A 21,859-nucleotide genomic window follows, 5' to 3' on the forward strand; every position below is an offset into this window, starting at 1 on the left:
AAGTAGCACCAATTATGGGGGTTAACCTTATATGTATTCCTTAGTTCCTGAACCCATGAATTCTAGCTATTGGAGAGCAAATGGTATATCAGTTATTATTTTTTTGCATATATCATATCTAAAGGACAGTGTTCAACCTCACAAAGTATTGACCCCAAACTGGTGCCTTAACTGAGCCTTTAATAGGTTATTCCATTATTCTAGTAGCTTCTGAGCTGTACAGTAAATCAGAAGATCAGTGACTCCCATGATAATGAATTCATTACTGCACTTCCTTCGCTGTGAAATGTTAACTTGGCAATATCATAAGAGACACCTTAATGATGAGTAAAGTATTCTATAAGCCTTTGGATGGTGGTTGAGGTGCTGTTAGGAGCACTGCAGGAAGAAAAGGCAATGTATATCCAGAGTAAGTGTTGATTCTGGCAAAGACAAATTGCTATGTGTTCTAAGATAGATGATTCTGATATAATTAATATTCTACCAGGTGGCTTGGCTAGTTTTCCTGAGGAATGGTGCTATATCAAGGGCTTGGCATCAGACTCTGCTGCTGACAGGTTGTGAAATCAGCAGTAGAAGTAGCTAGTTTGTCTATTGTGAGAGGGAGCCCATATTGTTGGACCATGCACACCCTTTATTGAAGCATTATGAACACTGTTTATGGCCTACTTGCTCAAACACTGGGTACATGAAGACAAATGAGGCTAAGAATGACAAATGGATCATGCTATGTCTATGATTATTGAGAGTCTCCTCTGTAACAGATGTGAGATCTGTTTGTATTCATTACCATAAGTTCATCCACATACCTCTTTTCAAGATTTCCTTTTTATAACTTCGCATCCCTTTTCCTTCTAAGTTCCTATGTAGATGATCAAATCATTCATTATTGCTTAAAAGCCTGTGTATATTTGAGGATCTGGTCTTTTCTTCATTATGAAGTATGTTGCTCAAGTTTCATTCCCTTGGAAAATTTCCCTTCACCTTTCTTCTTTGAGGTCAACTCGAGTGAGGATGTAATGTAATAGTAATCTTGTTCCTGGATAGAGCCAATGAAATCACATAAACCCAATTATGAACCAAGCCTGAGTTAATTTCTTCACCTCTAGTTGTAGTAAACAGTTGTAGAGCTGTATATGGACCACCCGGAGAAGGCAGATATGGTACAACTGCCAAATCCATCACCTACTGTTCTGACAATGGTAACTACTTGTGGCTGAAATATATCTACCCTAAAAAATCAACTTGGTGAGGGATGTGGTGATAGATCAGCGGTAAGGATGACATGGAGAGGGAATGGTCAAATCCTAGGGTCAGTTGGAGTGAGTGAATGTTGGGGAGAGATATAAATGGAGGGGTGGAAAGCCTCCCCGGGTAGCACAGGCAGTTGAGTACCGCACTCTGAAGCTGTCCGCAGCCTTTGCAGCGCTGGTTTGATCCCCAGTCCCACATGGTGTGGCAGACCTCCTGTCTCGTCCGCTGCTCCCCTCAGTAGTGTGTTTCAGTCAGTCTGCCTGTTCTGTTCCCCACTCTGTCTCTGGTGAATCCTCTCACCCTCCTGCGCATCTGGCCTGTACCCTGGTTCTTGTATAAATAAATAAATATTTAAAAAAATAAATAAATGGAGTGGTGGGTCGTGTGCTCAATATTGGAAATGATGACTACTGACTACATATGGGTAGTCATGATTATAGTGATTGTGGTTGTTTTAAAATGTGCTTTCAAATTCTTTGACATTCCTTCCATCAAATGGGGGTCTTCATCTACTCCCTTTGATTGTGGATAGGCCTGTGACAGTCTTGATGAATAGACTGTAGCAGTGTGACATACAATACTATTTAGAAAAGTCCATGCTGTTTTCTCTTGAGACACTTGTCAGTGCCCTTCAACCAAAGCTCACCAAGAACCCACTTATAGTTCAACAGGTTGCATTTAATACTTACAGCAAGGGAGAATGCACATCATGCAAGACACCATAAAGTGTCTTGCTAAAAAGGTGTTATAGTATTTGGGCTTTGGTTGCAAGATTTGTGGGAAAGTTTAAGAAAACAGGTTTTATCTAGAATGAAATATTGTCAGAAAATAGGGGTGATTCTATGGCTATACTATGGGTATCATTGTGACTTTGTTTTTGCTTGTGCTTATACAACATTATGAACTGGCCTTGTTTTATTTCATCTTATCATCGTTTCGTAATAACCTTGTCTGAGGTTGGGATTCTGTGAGACTGTTTATGTACAACAGAATAACCTGGCTTAGCTGTGAATATCAGATCTGTTCTGAATTTGAGGTCAATGAGCAAACCACTTTCTGACAGCATACAATCTATTAATACAACTCTCTGCTTTCTTAAAACTTCTCCCAAATCACCGAATCAAAATGCAAATCTTTTTTATTAAAGTTTTCAATTATCATGTAAGAAGCCTGGCTATCCTGAGGCCTCTCTGTGGAGTGACCACTTACATACATACAGAGATGACCCAGAGTTCAAGCCTCTGTCCACATCTTCCAATCCAGATGATTCATTTAAATGAAGAAGAATTTGAGGTGATTTTACCCCCAGCCTGATCATACTCACATGAGACCCTGAGTGAGAACTCTCTAACCAAGTCCATTTTGACCCCAGATTCATCAGTAAAGGAATTGTTATTGATTTGAGTTACTATTTTCAGGTATTTTGCTGTTTATTAATAAATAACTGATGCTGATGTGTCATAAGCAATATATACTATAGGTCTGAAGTTCAGGAGAGAGAGACTTGGCCTGCAGGTTTGGTCAGGGAGTTCTAATTTAGCAAGGAGAAAGCATTGGGAGTCATTTAAATGGATGAAGTCACTAGAGAGGTTGTGCATATTGAGAAAGAAAGAAAACCAAGGAACACCTTTAGTAACAACACTGAAAGGACTAGGGAAAGAGAGGAGACTGGGAGGGAGTGGACAAGGTGATCAGATGACATCCCAGAGATGACATCAAGGAAACCAAGAATGAGAGTGTCAGAAAGTAGTTGCATTTTCCACAGAGTCAAATGCGTGCCCTGGAGAGAGATCAAGTAAGACAAAGACTGAAAGTGTTCTTTGCCAACAATTAGTTTACATGTTGGCAACACAGTTAAAGGGAAATTCAGGGTTGGGCAGAGATAGGGGCAGAAACCATGTTACAGAGGGTTTGGGAAGGAAGAGAAGCTGAGAAGGAAGGAATCAAAACTTGTACTGTTTTACTACATCATGTTGCCCTTCTCCATACTACTTGTGGCATATAATTATTTTCCTGCAGTTCAGTAACACGTAGAACAATCTTACCATGTCATGAACCATACAATTCCACAACAGCTTGGATAGACCATATCCTGGAATATATATAATACTAAAACTTATAGTTTCCAGTTACAAATGTATTTATTACTCTGTGTGTGTGTCTGTGTATATGTGATTATAATCACTTTTAGTGTCTTATTTATTTCTCTTGAAATTAAAATAGTTCATCATTTAAAATAGTTCCCAGTGTTCAGTGTGCATTGCTGCTTTGTAATTACTTCAGAAAAACAATCTCAGCTTACAAGTTATAAACTCCTGAGATATCTCTGCAGGACAAATAACTTACTTTTGCCAGAGAAGTCTGGGGAGAATTATTTTAGTGTAGCCTGCTAATTTGTTGGCCTGATTGTCAGGGTTCTTATTTCTGTTCACCCTCCTGGAAGGCTGGTGGAGGACTCTGTTTATCTAAGTGGGGAGAGAGAGTGTTAAGGCCTCCTCAGTGACAGAGAATGAGTTGCCAGGGGGTTGTGGAGAGAAATTCCTCTCAGTTCACCCTGTAAATAGATATTACTATAGTGGCCTCATTAGGCTCCTCTGAGTCTCTTACCCACCTCTTTTTAGGACTAATTTTACCCCATCTCCTTCATTATTTACATATGGTGTCCTTGTTGTAGAAGTGTGGAAGCAAGCACTATGATGACGATAGGAATAAGGCCTTTAAATGAAGAGTATACATTTTAAAGTGGTGAAATTTATATTTCAAATGTCACTCCCAAATGAGGCTTTATACATGTATAAAAACATGATTAACAAATTTGGAAGAAAATATGCAGCGTGCATTTAAAACTCCTGTTGCGTTCTTGGGTGACATTGGCTACAGCACCTTTGTATAAATCCTATTAACTTCGTAAAGCCTACAACAGGCATTATAAATATCACTACAGTATTGTATTTTGAAAACATTCTTTCATTAGATGTTAAAGTTTAAAATGTATTATTATTTTAAAAAATCTGCTTTGCAATCTCTTTGTATGTTAGGATGCCAGAAACGTAAATTGAAGGTAGCTGAGCATTTCTCAGCATCTGGAAGCCCTGCCTGATGCAATAACTTTGACCCTCTTGAGAGGGCACTGTGGGCCATGGAGCATGATCCCAAGTGCCCAGAAGGGTCTGGAAAGGTAGAAACAAAGCACTTGTGTGGAGCACATTTTTGTGCTTAGTACTATATAAGGGGCTTCACATTCTACACTTAACCATGTAGAATGTATAAAATGAGGCCTGAGAACACCAATTCCTGGGGGGTGGTCTGATCTGTCATTAGAAGGGAAACTGAAGCATGTGGTACTTAAAAACAGCTTGCCTTGGGGTTGGGGGTGAGGGTACAGGGGAAAAGATCTTGGCAAATTTATTCTGCACAAATACTTGTGTCATCCCCATTTGTGTGGTCTTTGTGACTTTTTCTCTGGGTTCATCTGGTTGGCAGATGGACGCAAATGTCTTTTAACCTCAAGAAAGGCACACAGAAGGCACGTATGAATTGTGCTGAGTGATAAAGAAAGGAAAAGTTGGCTTTAGGAAGGTTCCTGGTTTGTGCCTGTGTGCGTGCGCACACGAACATGTGCACGCCTGCACGTACGCACGTGCTTTTGCTGAATGTGACACCAGTTTAAATCTGATTTTCAACTGGGAAGATTTCACTTGGTGTGGCCCAAGTGAATATATTTTTAGAAATGAAAACTAGAGCATGTTCCAAAATTTCTTTTTCCTTGCCTTCAGGAATAGCAGAACTTTTATTTCTAGAGTACTTCAGGTGCTTAAAAAATTAAGCAATATATAACCAGACCATGTATATTTTCACAGAGAACTGTCTATCTCTTGCCTTTGAAAAAATATAGGCCTTCATTTCTTAACTGTGATTAGACTGAATTCTTTTCTAAAATTTATGTAAATCCCACCTAGGCAGCAAGAATATGGACAGTGCAGTTAGCTTTGTCTTTTGAACTTGATGATTCAAGCTCAAGTGTTAATAATTGTGATAGTGGAAATATGCATGGGATGGAAATATATATGGAAAAAAAAGCTACAGGCTCAGTGTACATGTGTGGTATGTGTGTGAGATTTATGCTATGTATAGAGTGTGTGTTTTGTGTGTGTGGTGTGTGTATGGGATGTGTGGTGTGTGTGACATGTATGAGGTATGGTATAGTGTGTGTTGCGTAAGAATGTAGTGTATGTTGTGTGGTATGTGTGTTGTGGTGTGTTTTGTGAGGGATGTGTGTGTGTGTGTGTGTGCGTGTATGAAGATAAAGGACATTCCAGACAAGGAAACAGCATATTCCTAGTCAAGTGGCTGAGAGTACTGGCTTGTATGAGCTGCAAATTGTTTGGTTTAGCTGGAAAATAGTAGAAATTGTGGATAGTGATGAGAAATAAGAATAAAGGCTTTGAGAATGATGAAATCAGGATTTCTCTTTTTTATAATTAACATAAACATTTAAAATTGCATTGATATTTTCCTTCCACTTTGAGGTATCTGACTTTAGAAGACATCCTGTAAGGGTCATAGTACTTTCCCATGAATGCAATTAGTGTTCTTACTGCCTTGCTGGTATTCCCAGTTGGCAGATTTTCTACAAACTCTTCAGTATATTTTGGTGATAGTTCTCTTAATAGCTTCACGGTTAGGTCATCCTCCGAAGTGTTCAGTTTTTAAAATTAGATTCTCTGCAGTCACCCATAAAAATTCAACCCAATTATTGTTCTAGAATCAATATATTGTAGAAAAGTAAATTATTAGCATATTAGAAGACTTATTTCCCAAAGAAACTCTCATGGGTATCTCACTGTAATAAACAGTCTGTTTCCTATCCCAGCATCTAATAGGATTAGACACATCGCTTGAAAACTTGCTTAATGAACCAGGTGACAAATAATTTTACTAAAGAAGCCTAGAAGTCAATGGCAAAATGCCTGTATTCTAAGTTGTTCAGGACACATTATTGGATATAGAGGATTCTGAATAAACATGTTCACAAATGGAAAATTATTCAAGACAATGAGTCTTCCAACTATAAGGAATACTTTAAGACTTTTTAAAAAATATAGTCTAGGATGGGAATGCTCACAAGTAAATGATGCTGTGGAATCTGAAAGTTTTTCAATAGCTGTAGTATTCAGAGTTTCGTTCTGATGTAGTGTAGATTATGATCATGTTCTCTGTTCTTGAAACCTCATTCAGCTCTCAGTTTGGATCCAGCTTCTCAGAAAGTCCTTTCTTGGTCTTCTGCTTAAAATAGGAGGAAAACGCAAGTTATATACGTGATCTCTTCTCTGTCAACTGCCTATATTATCCCAGTCCCTCTCCATCTATTACTCTGTTTTTCTAAATAAAAGAATCTTATTTATTACTTATATATTAAGCATCTATCAGTCCCCACATACTATATGGTCTGATTTCATGCATGAGTAACTGAAGACCAGGAGTTTGGAAGTTATTTTTGAATCCTCCTTTTCCTTGCCCTTTCCTACAATTCTTTCAACTTATCAGTTAGTCTTGACTATTCTAATTCCAAGTATGTTTTGAACTCATTTGCCTCTCACAGTATTCACTGCCGTCACTCCAGCCCAAGGCCACCATGGATGCTCACAGCACTGTAGCAGTTTCCTGTCTGCTGCTCCACTTTACTGTGCCCCTTTTCTCTGCAGAGGAGCTGGAAGAAATTAACAAAAATGTGGATTGTATTGTTTATTGTCTTGCTGGAGTAGGGCATATGTAGGTTCTCATAGCATTGACTGAATGAACAGACAGAAATAGATGAGCAGAGAGAATGAATTGGCAGAAAGTCTCCCTCTGTCTTTTCTTACCAAGAGGGCTGGTGACACTTGGCTAAGGTCACAGAGTTACTACCTGTCATATTCAGAAATAAAACCCAATTTTTCTAAGAATGGTCAAGGATTTATTGTCAGAAAATGCTGCCATCTCTCATTCCTTCTTTTTCCTACAAAGTAGTAGTAATTTGTTTCACTGTACTGGACAATTATTATTCATTTTGATTGGAAAACAGACACCCATTTACTATAAAAATTGTTAAATTACTGCAGAATATAAAGAAATCAAGGAGTAAATTGCATGTAATTTTTACTTTTATCATTATGTTTTTCTTTTTTGTTGTTGTTGTTTTTACCACTAATACATGTTTATTTTTATAGCTAGGAAATATATACAGTTATATAAATGTGTAAAAAATTTTATCTCTGTGAAATCACTGGTGGTATCGTAATGTAATTTATTCTAGTATTTGATAGGCTCATTTGCAATTTGTGTGACATGAATTTCCATAATGTGTGGAAAGATAGTTTAGATAAGCTACCATAAATTCAGTAGACTCCATAATTTTAAACACAACCCACACAATTAACAAACATAGGAAATTTAGCATACTGTTTATAATCCCTTGAAATTTTATAGCAACTGCCTTTAAGAACTGCAAAATATTTAGTGTTAGAAACCTAATTATTTTGTAGAAAAATCTTTTGAAAAATAAACTTCATAGCCTTTTTATTAAATAGCAGTGATATCATAGTTCCACTTATATATCTATAGCTATTTTTAGAAGTTTCATTAATGTATAATATATATGTTAAGTAAATAATATATAATAAATGTAACATTGAGACCACAAGTGTTTACCTCTCTTCATGCTTCTTGTCAAAGTGTCTTCTAGCTGGGATTTGTTTTTGGGTGAAAACTTAGAGGAATTTCTTTGGTATATTCATCTTTTCATTTGCCATTCAAGATGGACTTGTAGTGGTCAAATATTTTTGTGGATTGACCAACACCAGTGATATTTCAGTGGCAGTCTTTTCCAGACCAGTTATTTGTGATTTATTTTGAGGTGGTAGATACCGTTTCCATTCTTGCCCTTTATTAATTTTTTGCGTCAGGGACTGCTTAATCTGTCAATTCAAAAATAGCCCTGTTGTCTGATTGATTGCCACCTCCTGTCTGATCAATCTATTGCTTGTCTGCCTTGTCCACATGTCTCAAGTAGGTCTTATCCTTTGAAATTGTGCTTCACTATGTCCCTAGGTGTTTATGACAAAGTCAAATGGCAGTACCATGTCAAATACAGTCTTCTTCACTCTTTTCCCTTAGGAAAATCTCAGTGATGACTTTCCAATTGCCTGGACTTAGTACTGACTACATAGTTTGTGGAATATAGTATAATTAAATAATATTCCAAAATTACTAAGAGCAGAACATTAAATCTAGCATGGGGCCCTCCTATTCCAGTGTCCTTATGCCACTGAATAGATAATGCACGCATGCAGTCTGCTCTGCTTAGATCTTTCATTCATTAGTCTCCTTCATTTTCCTTCCAACCAAGAATTATGGACCATTTATTATGTGTGAGGCATTATACTTGTCATTGAAAATAAAAATATGCTTACTTTTAGATTCTAATATCCCTACTTTTAGATTCTGGTGATTAAGACCCCCACAGATAAATGAGACAGCATACACATCATGACTATTTTTTTATCTCCTTAAGATTAAATAGTCTGCAGTAATTTCCTATATATCAGTCTGAAGTTGCAAATCTGTCCCCCAGTTTCTTCTGATACATATACTAACTCTAGAACCCCAGAACTTTCTGTCTTCCTGGAGCTATTACCATCCCACACATTGCCTGTTTCATCCCTAAAGACAAATTTATTCATGACGAGGTAAACAGATCTTGTTTATGAGGGTATTATTGACACGTCTTTAAGGCTAAGGCTTAAACTAAGATATCCCCAGGGAATTGCCAAGTAATATGCCATAAACAGTAAAACCACCAGGTAGATATTGAATACAGCTGCCTTCTTAGCCACAAAGGATTATTGCCATATAAGAATGTAGGCAGTGTTGTCAAAAAAGTTAGAAACCTAAGGAATTACATGAAATTTCCTTTTTCTTTTGTCAATGAATTCCATTTTTTAAAAAACTCACTATATGCAGAGAAAAAAAAATAAACCAGTAACAAGTCCTAGAATCCAATGTAGCATTGAGGCTCTCAGAGAGGGAGGGAAGGAGGTCTATGGATGTTTTGGCAGTGGGTGTGGTATGGTAACAACACCTGAATGGGGAGATCCTATACTTCTAAATCATATTCAGTGTTGTAAACCAACATTTCCTCAATTAAAAAAAAAAAGGAGCAGACATTCTTAATTTTAATAAAGTCCAATTTGTCAATTTTTTTCCTTTATGCAGTAAGCATTTTGTTTTAAGCCTCTAAATAATATCTGCCTAGTCCATATTCTTTGTATTTACTTCTAGAATTTTTATAGTTTTGGGTTTTATCCATTTTGAGTTAATTTTTGTATATGGTGTAAGATAAAGATTGAAATTCATTTTTAAAATAAGTATGATCATCCAAATGTTCCAACATCATTCATTGAAAAGACTGTAATTTTCCCACCAAATTGTCTTTGCAACTTTGTTGAAAATCCTTTGACCATATATGTGTGGATCTACTTTAAGCCACTGTCTTCTGTTCCAGTGACCCACATAATCTTAATTACTTAGTGCAGGTACTTCAACTATTTTCTTCTCTTTCAAAGTTGTTTTTCCTTTTCCAAGTTGTTTATATTTGTATATAAATTTTTGAAATCAGCTTGTCAATTTATTCATTTTCATTGCTACTTAACATTCTGTCATGTAAAAATTCCATAATGTTTATATTCTATAATTTATTTATTTTCAATGTTTTGTTTTTATTATCCTATTAACCATACTGATAATGTGAATGGTTTTGCCAACTCATGATCCTGCTCGAGAGCTTCTTGTATATATTCTCAACAGTAAATTTTCCAGGACTATGTTTAACATCATCTTAACAGAATGTTGCTGGATTGTTTTACAAAGTGGTCGAGCAAATTTATATTCCTATAAATCATATATAGGACATTCTATCTGTTCTAATTTTCTAACATTTGGTAATGTCAGACTTAATTAATTTTGCCAAATAGGTGAGATTAATACCCTGGAGGATGTGAGTGAGAGGATGTGACTGCCTGTTGACAAGTGGACTGGACCAGGACAATGAAGGCTTCTTAACCATTTCCCTTGTCCTTGGAATATACAATACGCCCACTGATCCCATACTGGGAGCTGCTTCAAGGATGCAATCTGGAGAGAGTAATGTGTTATTGAGACCATCTGGACTGTATATGTGACCGAACCCCTTGGTGGCCTCTATATAATCCTCTAAGATTTTGGTAGGTGGGTACCCAAGATAAGCCTCATGTGAGTTCCCTTGCTTATTAAAACCACCACCTAACAATCTAGAAAGCTGTCTTTTTCTTAGTCTATGTTTGCTCTCTGTATACATACCAGTTTTGAATCTTACCCCAGAATTCCCAAGTCAACATACTCACAATGTTAAAGGTCTTGAGATTAGGTCTTTCTTCAAAGATGGCTATTGGCTGTGTTCTCCCTCTTCTGTAAAATTACTACTCATGTTTTTGTTTCTTTTTTATTGCATTGCAGGCCATTTTATAGCTTCGTGTGGGAAGTATTTTTTAAAAACTGTTGCCATTTTTTCCCTCCTTTGGAGTATTTTCTTGTTGATCAGTGCAAGTTCTTATTTTCTATATTCTTAAGAAGTGCTGTGTGAATTTTAAGTATTTTCTGGCCTTTTAAAGATTTAAATATCTTTTGATGAATAGAATTTTTAATTTTAATGTTTTGAATTCTATTTTTTTCTTTTATGTTTTTATCTTTATTATTTTGTTTATATGTTTGGTTTTTTTGGTTAGGAGAGTGTTTTAATTATTTTATATATTAATATTTATATTAATATAAATTAAATTTCCTCTTGTTCTCACTCTATATTATAGGGTTAATGATTTAAAACAAAGCTTTTTAATCTCTTTTTAAACTTTGAAGTTAAAGGATTATTCTGAGCATATTTAAATGCAGGTACTTGTATCAGCTATAACTTATTTTTCTATTACAGTTATGATTTAGTGTTCAGAATCGGAAAAAACGAGGTGGGCATCACCCTTGAAGAGCTTTTTTTAAAATCATAATTCCAAGTGTGTTACACACTACTTTGACTAAAAACTATGTACCAGTCTTTAGATTCTAAAAGGATCCTATCTGTGCACAAATCCATTTGTGAAGCCAAAAGCTGATCTGGTATAAATGTGCCACAAGGATCCATTTCAAAACACTGCTTCCTCTTGCCAAGGTCAGTGGCTATCACTGAAGTAACCAGAGAATGCCAGTGTCCTACTCTCAAAAAGCCCGTCTCTTTTGCAACATTAAGTTTCAGCACTTTTTGTCCCTTTCTTTTCAATGATGGAAATCTTTTTTATAAGTCCTATGGTAAGTTCCTATGAAAAATTTAGATGGAGAGGAAAAAAAGTGTTTGTTTTTCCCAGAAAATAGTAATTTCTTCTTAGAACAAGTTTCGTTTCCAGAGAAGTTAAAAAAAAAAATGAATGCAATGTCCCTAGGTTTCCCCATATTAGAGAACGATTGCTAAATTGAATGCTCTATAGCTTTGCTATTTAAATACATACTCCTGGTATAGGAGTGCCTTCTTTATTTACTCACTCAATTTCCAAGTATACTTAGTGGTCAGTATTTCCCACCTTTCTAAGTGTGCACATACACTGCCATAGGTATATAATTAAGATAAAGCCCTAGAATGGAAGATAATTGAAATGAAGCCAGCAGGCACATCAAGACTGGGATGAAGCCAGATTTGTTTTGCATAGGACTTACATATAGTTTTATTTCAAACAGGAGCCCCAAATAAAACCCCTTTGACCCGAGTACTCCATCCCTAAATTGCAAATGAAACATTCATGAAAATTTAATGGTGAGGAAATTAGTACCTTCTTATGTTTCAGACTGTGAAATGGCACCAGGGAGCACTTCCAGCGACAGGCAGAAGTGTGTGGATATGCTGGAGCAAACCTGAAGCACTCGTCCCTTCAACCTGTCATCCTTCTCCAAGTCAGTCAGCCCCTCAGACGTGCTGACTGGACACCTCCAGGATGCCACCCAAGAGAGGTATTTCAAAATAAAAAGCTGGCAGTAGAATACTCTACCTTTCTTGGGTATTGAGCACTTTGAAAAGCCTTCCCCCCCCCCAATTTTATTCCCTCCTTGGCCTTTCCCTTCTCTGTTTTTTATTTTAATTTTAATTTTATTTTATTTTATTTTTTTTTCCTTAGAGTTCCTTTGACTCTTGAGAATTAAGGATTTTGTACTTCTTCACTTCTTTTCTTGAATGGACATATAATTTCACCAACTATTAAGTACTGGACCTTTCCTTTCATTTAAGAAGATGCTATGGAAAAGCAAAATACACTGAGATTCATGTGTAGAAACTCAAAACTCAAGATTCAGTTGGTAGCAGTGACCCATGTTAGACTGATATGGGGACAGCTTTGTGACAGAGACCTGTCCTGTTTCTGGTGAATACAGTTCTGAATTAACTACAGTTGAAAAGGTAAAGAAAAGAGATATAACTCCCCTCCCCCTGAGGTATTTATGTGCAAGATGAGCAATGTGTTGAGACACAGTTTGGCTGCCTCACTTGTCACAGGGGTGCATTTTCAGTACCATGTGGGACAATGTGTGGTATGTTCAGCTGTCATTTTGTGATGCTTATGTAGTTTGTATTTGGATGTGTTTTCAACAATGTTTTGTTCCCCAGAAAACAAACTGGTAGAATTTTCAAATAGGGAAAAATCTGGAAATATGTGTTTGCTTTCAACTATAGAATTTTTACTCTAGGTTGCTTTGGTGTCAGTCATTCCTTTACTTGAATTATTTAATCTTAGTATAGATAGTGGAGACAGACCTCACTTAGAGGTAATCCATCAAAGTCATCCAACCCAGACCTATGTCTTGAGAATCTGAGTAGTACCCTATTTAATATACTCAGTTATTTTTTATTAAACTCAAATATCTGGACATTGTTAGCAATATCCTTACTAAAATAGGCCTTTGCTTTCAGAAAACAAAACGACTACTTCTTTTTTTTTTTTAAAGATTTATTTGTTTTTGCATACAAGAGCTGGGGTGGAGGTCAGAGGAGCAGGGTGGTGAGAGGATTCACCAGACACAAGGTAGGAAGCAGAACAGGTGGATCTACAGAAACACACTGCTGAGTGGAGCAGCCAGTGAGATAGGAGAGGTCTGATGTGCCATGTGGGTTAGTCCCTGGCCGGGATTGAAGTTGTGCTACACTGGCTGCCGATAGCTTGATAGTGCTGAGACTTAACTCCTTGCACCACCAGGGACTTCCCAAAACAACTGCTTTTGAGACTACATGCTTTTCCAAAGAAGCTACTGGAAATGACCTAAAGTTGCATATTAACTTTTAACAATTGCTATTGGTTTTTCATTAATAAAGGAAAGGTTCAAATCTTATAAAAGATGTTAAACTTCAGCACCTTTAGGGTCCCAACTTAGTCCCTCAGGCTATTTTTGTAATTATGATGTTAGTAGCCTCTTTTTATATCCCCAAGTTTTTACAAAAACTTGTAATAAGACTGTTTATATGATCTTAAATGTGAACTGTGTCATTAAATGGGTAAGATTAGACTTGATTATTTTTGCTGCTTCTTAAAACTGTCTATTTATCATTTATTAATTCCATTGCTTTCACAAGAGATATTTTAATCTATTTTGAATGGAATATATCTTTCTACAGAAAATGTATGCATTTTAGAAAACTATATTAAATAATGACATGAACAAAAACACAAAATCGCACTATAAAAAAAAATCATCATTTGCATTCAGGAATCTTCTTCCGGAGTTTTAAAATTTAAGCTATATTTGGTTTATGTTTTCAAAAATGGGTCCAAATTAATATATAGAAGATATATTTCGGGCTTCATTAATATATGACAAATTAATATATAGCAAATATTCTTGGGCCTCCTAAGAAAGGAAAAGAACTATAGCATTGCCTATTTTGGTTGCATATCATAGTATCATAACAATGACTTTTATTATCAAGTACCTGTTACATGCCAGGCTCTGTACAATGTGCAGTGAAGACTTACTCCGATGGCAAGATGTGACATGATGACCAGTGATATCTCACCGTGATAGCTAGCACTTTCAACAAACCACTAAGGGAAATAGCAGGCCAACTGTCAGGTGCATAGCTCAGCATGTCAAATTTCTTCAGACATGATGCAAAGAAAAGCTGTGTTTAGGGGAACCTATGAAAAGATGAAGAAAGGCAAATATATCAGCTTTATTTCCTTATGTCCCTATTAACTCAAGAAGAGTTAACACTTCTGAATTGTGTTATTCAGCCCCTTCCACAGGGCATTGCTCTAATTGTCAGATCCCACACTTTACAGAGTCATGGTCCATTGAAGTCTTGAAGTGACAGAGGTGCTAAGATCTCTGGGATTGCAGGTGGTCAATTCTGCTTTGTGCTTCCCACTTTGCAGACAAAAATGGTTGGTTAGGGCTGGAATGTTGTTAAAGCCTTAGAAAAGTAGATGGCATTTGAGGGAGGCTTTTGTCTAATATACATTATAAAGGATTACTAGTACATAATGAGATTGAATGTGGGAAAGTGAGAGAGTGTGTTGCCATGAATGACTCCCAAGTTTCTCATTTTGCTAATGGAATAAAAGGAAATTCCAGTACATAAGACAGAGAGTCAGCGGGGGGAGAAAAATTGATTACCTGCAAGGTATTTTTTTTTTTGGAGCTTGGAAGAGAGAAAGGTGTTGATAATAGATATTTTAAGTCATCTGGGAGTTAAGAAGTTACTAGAATGAATTGAATACCCGGGAAGAGTGTGTAGAATGACCAGGAAAGATTGCCAATTATGGCACCCTGGACAATGTCAACATTTAGTGGGCAGTGTGGGTAGAGGGTAGGTCTATGGAAGAAACAGAAAGAATGGGTTAGGGGGACAAGACAAGCTCCTGGAGAGAAGAGAGTCATAGATGCTAAGAAGCAGTTTCTAGAAGAAGGGCTCAGCAAAGAATTTCATCATGATTGAAAGAAATGTAGACTAAGCATGCGTACAAAGATGATAGTTCTGATTTGTAATTTAAAATGTAATCATGTTGAGAACTCTCTTCCCTTCCTCTGTCCTTCCTCCTCCCCTCCCTCTACTACACAGTTTGAAACAGATTGACAAAGTGCTAACTGGAAAATGTCCTCAACTACAAAATAAAGATAGTAATCACCACCATGTTGCTGTACCCTTGGCTGACCACATGAATTACTTTTTAACAATGCAAAGATAAACCTGAGCCTTGTTTGTACAGATTTTTCAAAATTCTAAATTTGTGGTACTCAAATGAATGATGTTTTACTACATTTAAGATGATTAAATAGCATTTCCTACAGGAGATAATATCTATTTATTATATAGATATATGGGTTTAAAAATTCTCATAGAAATTCACTGTATTGGGCCTCCCTGGTGGCGCAGGCGGTTGAGCGCCACACTGTGAAGCTGTCTGTGGCCTCTGCAGCGTGGGTTTGATCCCAGCCTGGCCGGCAAGAATCCCACATGGCGCAGCAGACCTCTCCTGTCTCGCCTGCTGCTCCCCTCAGCAGTGTATTTCATCAGTCTGCCTGTTTTGCTCCCCACTCTGTCTCTGGTGAATCTTCTCATCCTCCCGCACATCTGGCCTGTACCCCAGTTCTTGTATAAAAATAAATAAATCTTAAAAAAAAGAAAAAGAAATTCACTGGATTTATTAATTTTTTTTATTTGATCAACAAATTCATTTGATTCTTTTTATGTGCTCTAGGAAGAATGTGATGTGTAGGTTCCTTCTCAAAGACTTTATAGGGTTATGCATTTGGGCAGTACTGACTGAACAATTAGGAAAACAAAACCAGAGTCAGAAACTCTACACATAATAGAGAATCCACTGATGCAGTTGTGTCTAATGAGTCTGTGTTTCAAGGTTTTCTCTGAAGTGGACAGCAATTCTTGGGTTTGAAATGCCCATTAGCAATGGCTAAGAGATAGTGTTCTTCTGATTCCTAAACTAGTTGTTTAATTTTCATTTCTTTTATTCTACTTTTAAATGTAGCTTATGAACAGTAACCTTACACATTTAAAATGTATAATTTGCAAATTTTGGCAAATGCATACATGTGCTAATGACCACCTCAATCAAAATTTCCATGTTCCCCAATGGTTTCTTATGTCCCTTTGGCATAATTCATATATCTCACCCCCAGTTCTCACATACTCAGCTTCTGGATCCAAGAAATCTCTAATCTGATTTTTGTTATCATAGAAAATTTGCATTTTCTAGCATTTCATGTGAATCAGAATATACAATAAGTGCTCTTTTGAGACTAGCTTCTTATATTCAGCAAAATGTTCTTTGAGATTTACCCACATTATTAGTGTTATCAGTAGTTTGTTTTCTTTTATTGCTGAGTGGCATTCCATTGTGGGAGTGTACCAGTTTCTTTACCCATTCACTTATTGATTAACATTTGCGTTGTCTCCAGTTTTATGAATAAAGCTGTTATGAACACTTGAGTACACGCCTTTGTGTAAATGTATGAGTTTTACTCCCAGGGTTGTATGGCAAGTGCTTGATTAACTTCTTAAGAATGTCAAATTACTATTTAAAGAGGCTCTAGACTATTTTACCAACAGTATATGAGACTTCTAATGATCCCCATCCTCACCAAAAGTTGACATTGCAAGTGAAACTTTTTCACTTTAGCAACTTGAGAGAGTATTTTGGATTTTGGATTTAATTTGCATTTCTCTAATGATGTTTAATATTTCTCTGCTATTTCTTTTCTTTCATTTATAATAAAAACAACTTTATTCTCTTACCTTTTTCGTAAGGGTTATTTTTGTATTCTATTTTCACTATGGGTACATTAGCTATATCTTTTTTTTAGTGGTTTTGAAATATACATCTTTAAATTCAAATAATGCTATACCACTTTACTTATATTTAGGAACTTTATTACAACATAATTTCATTTCTCCTCTTCTACTTTGTGTTATTATTTATGTATATTTTATTCCCATATTTATTATAAATTACAAAATTATATTGTTATTATATCTGCTTTTAACAGTAAAAATTGAGACAACTTTGGCCATTATTTACTCATTATTTTTTGACTCCCCCTTCGGAGTTAAAGACATCTTATGTTAATTAATTACTATCACACTACAGATCACAAATTATTTCAATTTTCTAGTCTGACCTAATCTACTGTTCATGTCATTAAGTGCATTTCTCATGTCAGATATTGTATTTCTTGTATCTAGAGTTTGATTTGTATTTTTAAAATATATTCTAGATTAGTCTAAGCTAAAATATAACAGGGGGTGTTTCATTGAACTGAAAGGCAAGGATGAAGTTGAGTCTCAGATTCAGCTAGAACCATAGAATCATGCACTATAACACATCCAGAAAATTTTCTTTGTGTTTTGCTTCTGAAATTCTGCTTCATTCTTTTTTTGGGCTGCACATGTTTTTCTCTTTTGTAGTAGACATAATTGGTAAGACTGAGGCTAAGAGTACCTAAATCTTCCATTTTTCAGCCATGTAGATGAAAATATGTATGTATGTTTACTTCAGAGAAGAGCTTATAGAAAATATTGATGGATGATAGGAAAGTTCTCATAAGATCAGGGATAGCTGGTGTGATACACTGGTGGTTGTTCCCAATAACTAATCATTTCACTTCCTTTTGTCTGACTTCTATGCAGGAGGTAAATAGCAAATTCCCTCTCCCTTACTTCTCTCTTTTTTTAAAGTTTATTTTTATTTATTTATGCATATAAGTACTGGGGTATAGGCCAGAAGTGTGGGGTTGAGAGGATTCTCCAGAGACAGAGTGGGGAGCTGAACAGGTGGATCTTCTGAAATACACTGCTGAGGGGAGCAGCAGGCGAGACCGGTCTGCTGCACCATGTGAGTCAACTCCCTGGCTGGGGATTGAACTCATGCTACAGTGGCTGGAGATAGCTTGATAGCACTGAGGCTTAAACTCCTGGGGCACCAGGGAGGCCCTCCTTACTTCTTTTCCACCTAATTTTCACTCTCTGTCATAGTCAGTTTTCTGCCCAGAGTATATAATATGTAGTATCCATAAAGAAGAATGTCTTCATAAAACAGAACTTAACTTTCCATCATTTATTAAGTAAGGATTTACATGATTCTCCTAGATCAAATCAATATAGTGGAAATAATAGGGACTGGGTGAAGACTGATGATTCTTCACCCAAGAAGATTGCTTGCTGGGATGATGAGTGTGTATATAGTAAGTCTGTTTATAGGGTAAACTATTGGGGTAGCATGTATAGATGTATTGCAAAAGACTCTCAGAAGAATGCACCAACCAACTCAAGAAACCATAGTGTGAAGGTTCTGTAGGACAAAAAGAGTAGTTCTGAAGAACTTACAAATTTTCCTGTGAATAAACCACAAGAAATAGAGGCAGCCAAATGTGAGCAAAGAAGCTTATCTTTTGCCCTTCTAGTATTCATTCTACTATTCCAAGTCATGGAAGAATCAGACCACATCATGAGTAGTGAAGGAGGTTTAAATCAGGAGAAGTGGTCAAGGGATGTCTCCATTTCTTCCCCACTTAGGTTTCCACACCTCTCATTTGTGGGCATGAGTGAGGAGAGGGGAGAAGCTTTGAATAGGATGTGAGATTACAGTTTTAATTTAGAATGACCTGGGTATTTTCAGACTGTAATACCAGAAAATGAGTAGGAATTATCAAAGTCAGGTGGTTATTATAACTATAAATAACCAGAGGACTATAGGACTGCCAATGGAGACTAATCAAAGGTAGCATTTATTTATTCTTTAAACAAATGGAAATGGACTAGAGTTACAGTTAGTAGGGCACATAATATATTTTGATATAAATAGCCAGCTGTTCCTCTATAGTGAACTAGTTAGACCTATTAAGCAGGATAGCTGAGAAATTTCTTAAGGAGAGGTATGGCTCATCCATTGTGCTCCCCATTCTCTGCTTTGTCTGATCTTAGCTGGAATCTGGATTTGTGATTCTGGGGCCTTAATTATTTACAACAGGGAGCTCCTAATCTCTATTTTTTAACTCTGAGAGTGACTGCTTGGTGCTACAAGTCTTTTCCTACTCCTGAGGTCTAATGGTCTGTCTTATTCCTAATGTCTGTTTTTTCTCCTTTGTAAGGAGGGTGGTCTATACTTCCTACCTCCTTCATGTTAATGTTCTTTTCTGATTGAAATCTTTTTTTAAATAAATTTTATTTTTATATTCCCCATACAATTGCAATCCCCTTATTTTGACCCCAATCCTTCCCCTCCCCACCCCTCACCCCCCATAGAGTCTCTGGTTCCTAGTTGTTTGTTGATTTTGATTTTCACTTTCTTATAGTTATTCATTTTCCTGGTCCCTTATTTAAGTTTTCTAGATTCCTGCTATGAGTGAGACCATCCAGTATTTTTCTTTTTCTGGCTTATTTCGCTGAGCATGATCTCTTCCAGCTCCATCCATGTTGCTGCAAATTGCATGTGTTTATCTTTTTTGAAGGCTGATTAATATTCCATGGTATATATGGACCACATCTTCTTGATCCAGTCATCTATTTTTGGGCATTTGGGTTGTTTCCAAAGCTTAGCTATTGTAAACAGTGCTGCTATAAACATAGGGGTGCAGGTGCTCTTTGGAATTGATGTTTCTGTGTCCTTTGGGTAAATACCTAGTACTGGAATTGCTGGATCATATGGAAGCTCTATGTTTAGTAGGTCCAGAAATCTCCACACAGCTCCCCATAGTGGTTGGACCAGTGCGCACTCCCACCAACAGTGCAGGAGAGTTCATGGGCAACCAACAAACTACCTGGGCAATAAATAAGCAGGACAGACTCCCCAGCAAGAGTAGCTGTTTTCACTTCATGCCAATATTGCATACAAGTTAAACTTACAACTTGCCCAAGACTTTTGTTCTGCTGATTTTGTGAAGCAGAATTCTCCACTTCAAATACATTTCCTTTTCCTTCAGCTTTACTAAGTTACATTCAGGTTGTTCAGATGTTCTCATAAACACCTAGTTTTGAAAGGCAATGACCCCTACTATAGTATCTCCTCCTTCAATTCTATCTGCCTTTGAAAAAATTCTTTTGACTCTAAAAAAATTTTCCTACCTCTCCACTTCTGCTGAAGCACTCCAAATACACAGTTTTTCAAAAAGAGTTCAAGAGTTTCTCCGTCTTTCAACAAAAGATTTCACATGTAGAGACATATCAGCAATACTAACCTTCCACTGAATAGTTAGATAACAATGGACTCTAGTTTTTAATATCCTCATGACAACATAAATGACAAGTTTCTTCTAGCAAAAATGCCTCATGGACCCTGCAGGAGATGCTTTCAAGTTTCAGTCTAAATTATGAGCTAGCCTAAGGTTTGTGTCTTCTTAGGATCCAGCACTATAAAATTCTCAGTTCTCCACTTTTTATTTTTGGTTTTCTATAATCCAGATACCTAGGTGGAAATTACAGATACATTATTTTTACAGTTGAATATAAATTATTGGTTAAATGTGTTTTTTAGTTTTTAGTCATGGTTCATATTTTTTTCAGATCTTGCGTAATTCCGAGAGTAACATTCCACTATATCACTTCCTTTTATCAGAAATCTTAGATGGTTTTGCATTGCTGCCATAAGAAATTTAGAGTCCCCAAACTGGTGTATTATGATTTTCTGCCATTTGAACTTAGTTTTTCTTTAATTTCACATTTAATCTGTTTGATTGACTCTCTATTTCTTGTATTTCCAGCACATTTGCCAACCTCTATATTTTAATCTTATTGAAGTAATCACCTAAGACCCTCTCAGTTTTTGGCAATTATCATTTTATCCATCTTTCAAGGATTGGTTTATTATCACTTCCCTATGATTGTTTCCTAAATTTCTTTGGGAGGACATAATATTTTCTTCTTCATGCTTCCTGTGGTGACATTACATGTGCATCATTGACATGTCACTCTTTTAGTGACATGTACTTTGGAATGATGTTATCTATGTCCTCATGGACAATAACCACCTTTTCTAGAACAAAAATTGACACACTTGGCTAGGTAATTTTTTCCCAATTGTGAATACTCACATATGTGTGTGTATACATTTACATATATACACAAACATACATATACACAAACCTATGAAATTATATTTGTCAATTTGTGAGCTTAAAACTCAAAGGATGAGATAAACTTGTTGTAGTCAAAAGCTAGTTGCTAGGCTCGCTAATGGTTTGTGTCCAACTGCCCAACAGGTTATTGCCTTAAAAGAAATATACCTGGGGAGTCAGATTATAATGCAGGTGTTGTTTGGATAGCCCATGATCAAAGCGATGATAGGTTGATTGACGTCTGATAGAATATTCCAGTTTTGTTGGGAGAAGATACAAAATCCCTTAAATAATGGAAGGACTTTTTTTTTTCCCCCAGAATCTGGATCTCTTTCCTTTGGATAATGCTTAAGAGGTACTAGCACTTTTTTGGCTTCCCATTTTCTGTGATTCCTTTTCTGTCCACCTACTTCCTCTCTTTTGACCCTTTTGTTTTTCA

The 21,859-nt window shown here is 36.4% G+C and overlaps 1 protein-coding gene across 6 annotated transcripts in view; it reads left to right on the top strand.

Moving 5' to 3' along the window:
• The window catches only part of TMC1 (transmembrane channel like 1), a 300,988-nt gene that overhangs the window by 161,639 nt on the left and 117,490 nt on the right, over positions 1–21,859 (top strand). For 3 of the 6 annotated variants that reach the window (XM_054689507.1, XM_054689509.1, XM_054689506.1), the window contains one exon: positions 12,156–12,318. The exons of 2 other annotated variants lie outside the window; for them this stretch is intronic. In XM_054689507.1, the coding sequence (XP_054545482.1) occupies positions 12,303–12,318 (16 nt within the window). In that variant the 5' untranslated portion in view covers positions 12,156–12,302. Of the gene's footprint in view, positions 1–10,265; positions 10,515–12,155; positions 12,319–21,859 lie in introns of all 6 variants that reach the window. One more of the 6 variants, XM_054689508.1, reaches the window with a different exon arrangement.

This window comes from Talpa occidentalis, unplaced genomic scaffold (genome assembly GCF_014898055.3).
Source record: "Talpa occidentalis isolate TD23 unplaced genomic scaffold, MPIMG_talOcc4v2.1 talOcc4.7, whole genome shotgun sequence".
Classification (NCBI taxonomy): domain Eukaryota; kingdom Metazoa; phylum Chordata; class Mammalia; order Eulipotyphla; family Talpidae; genus Talpa; species Talpa occidentalis.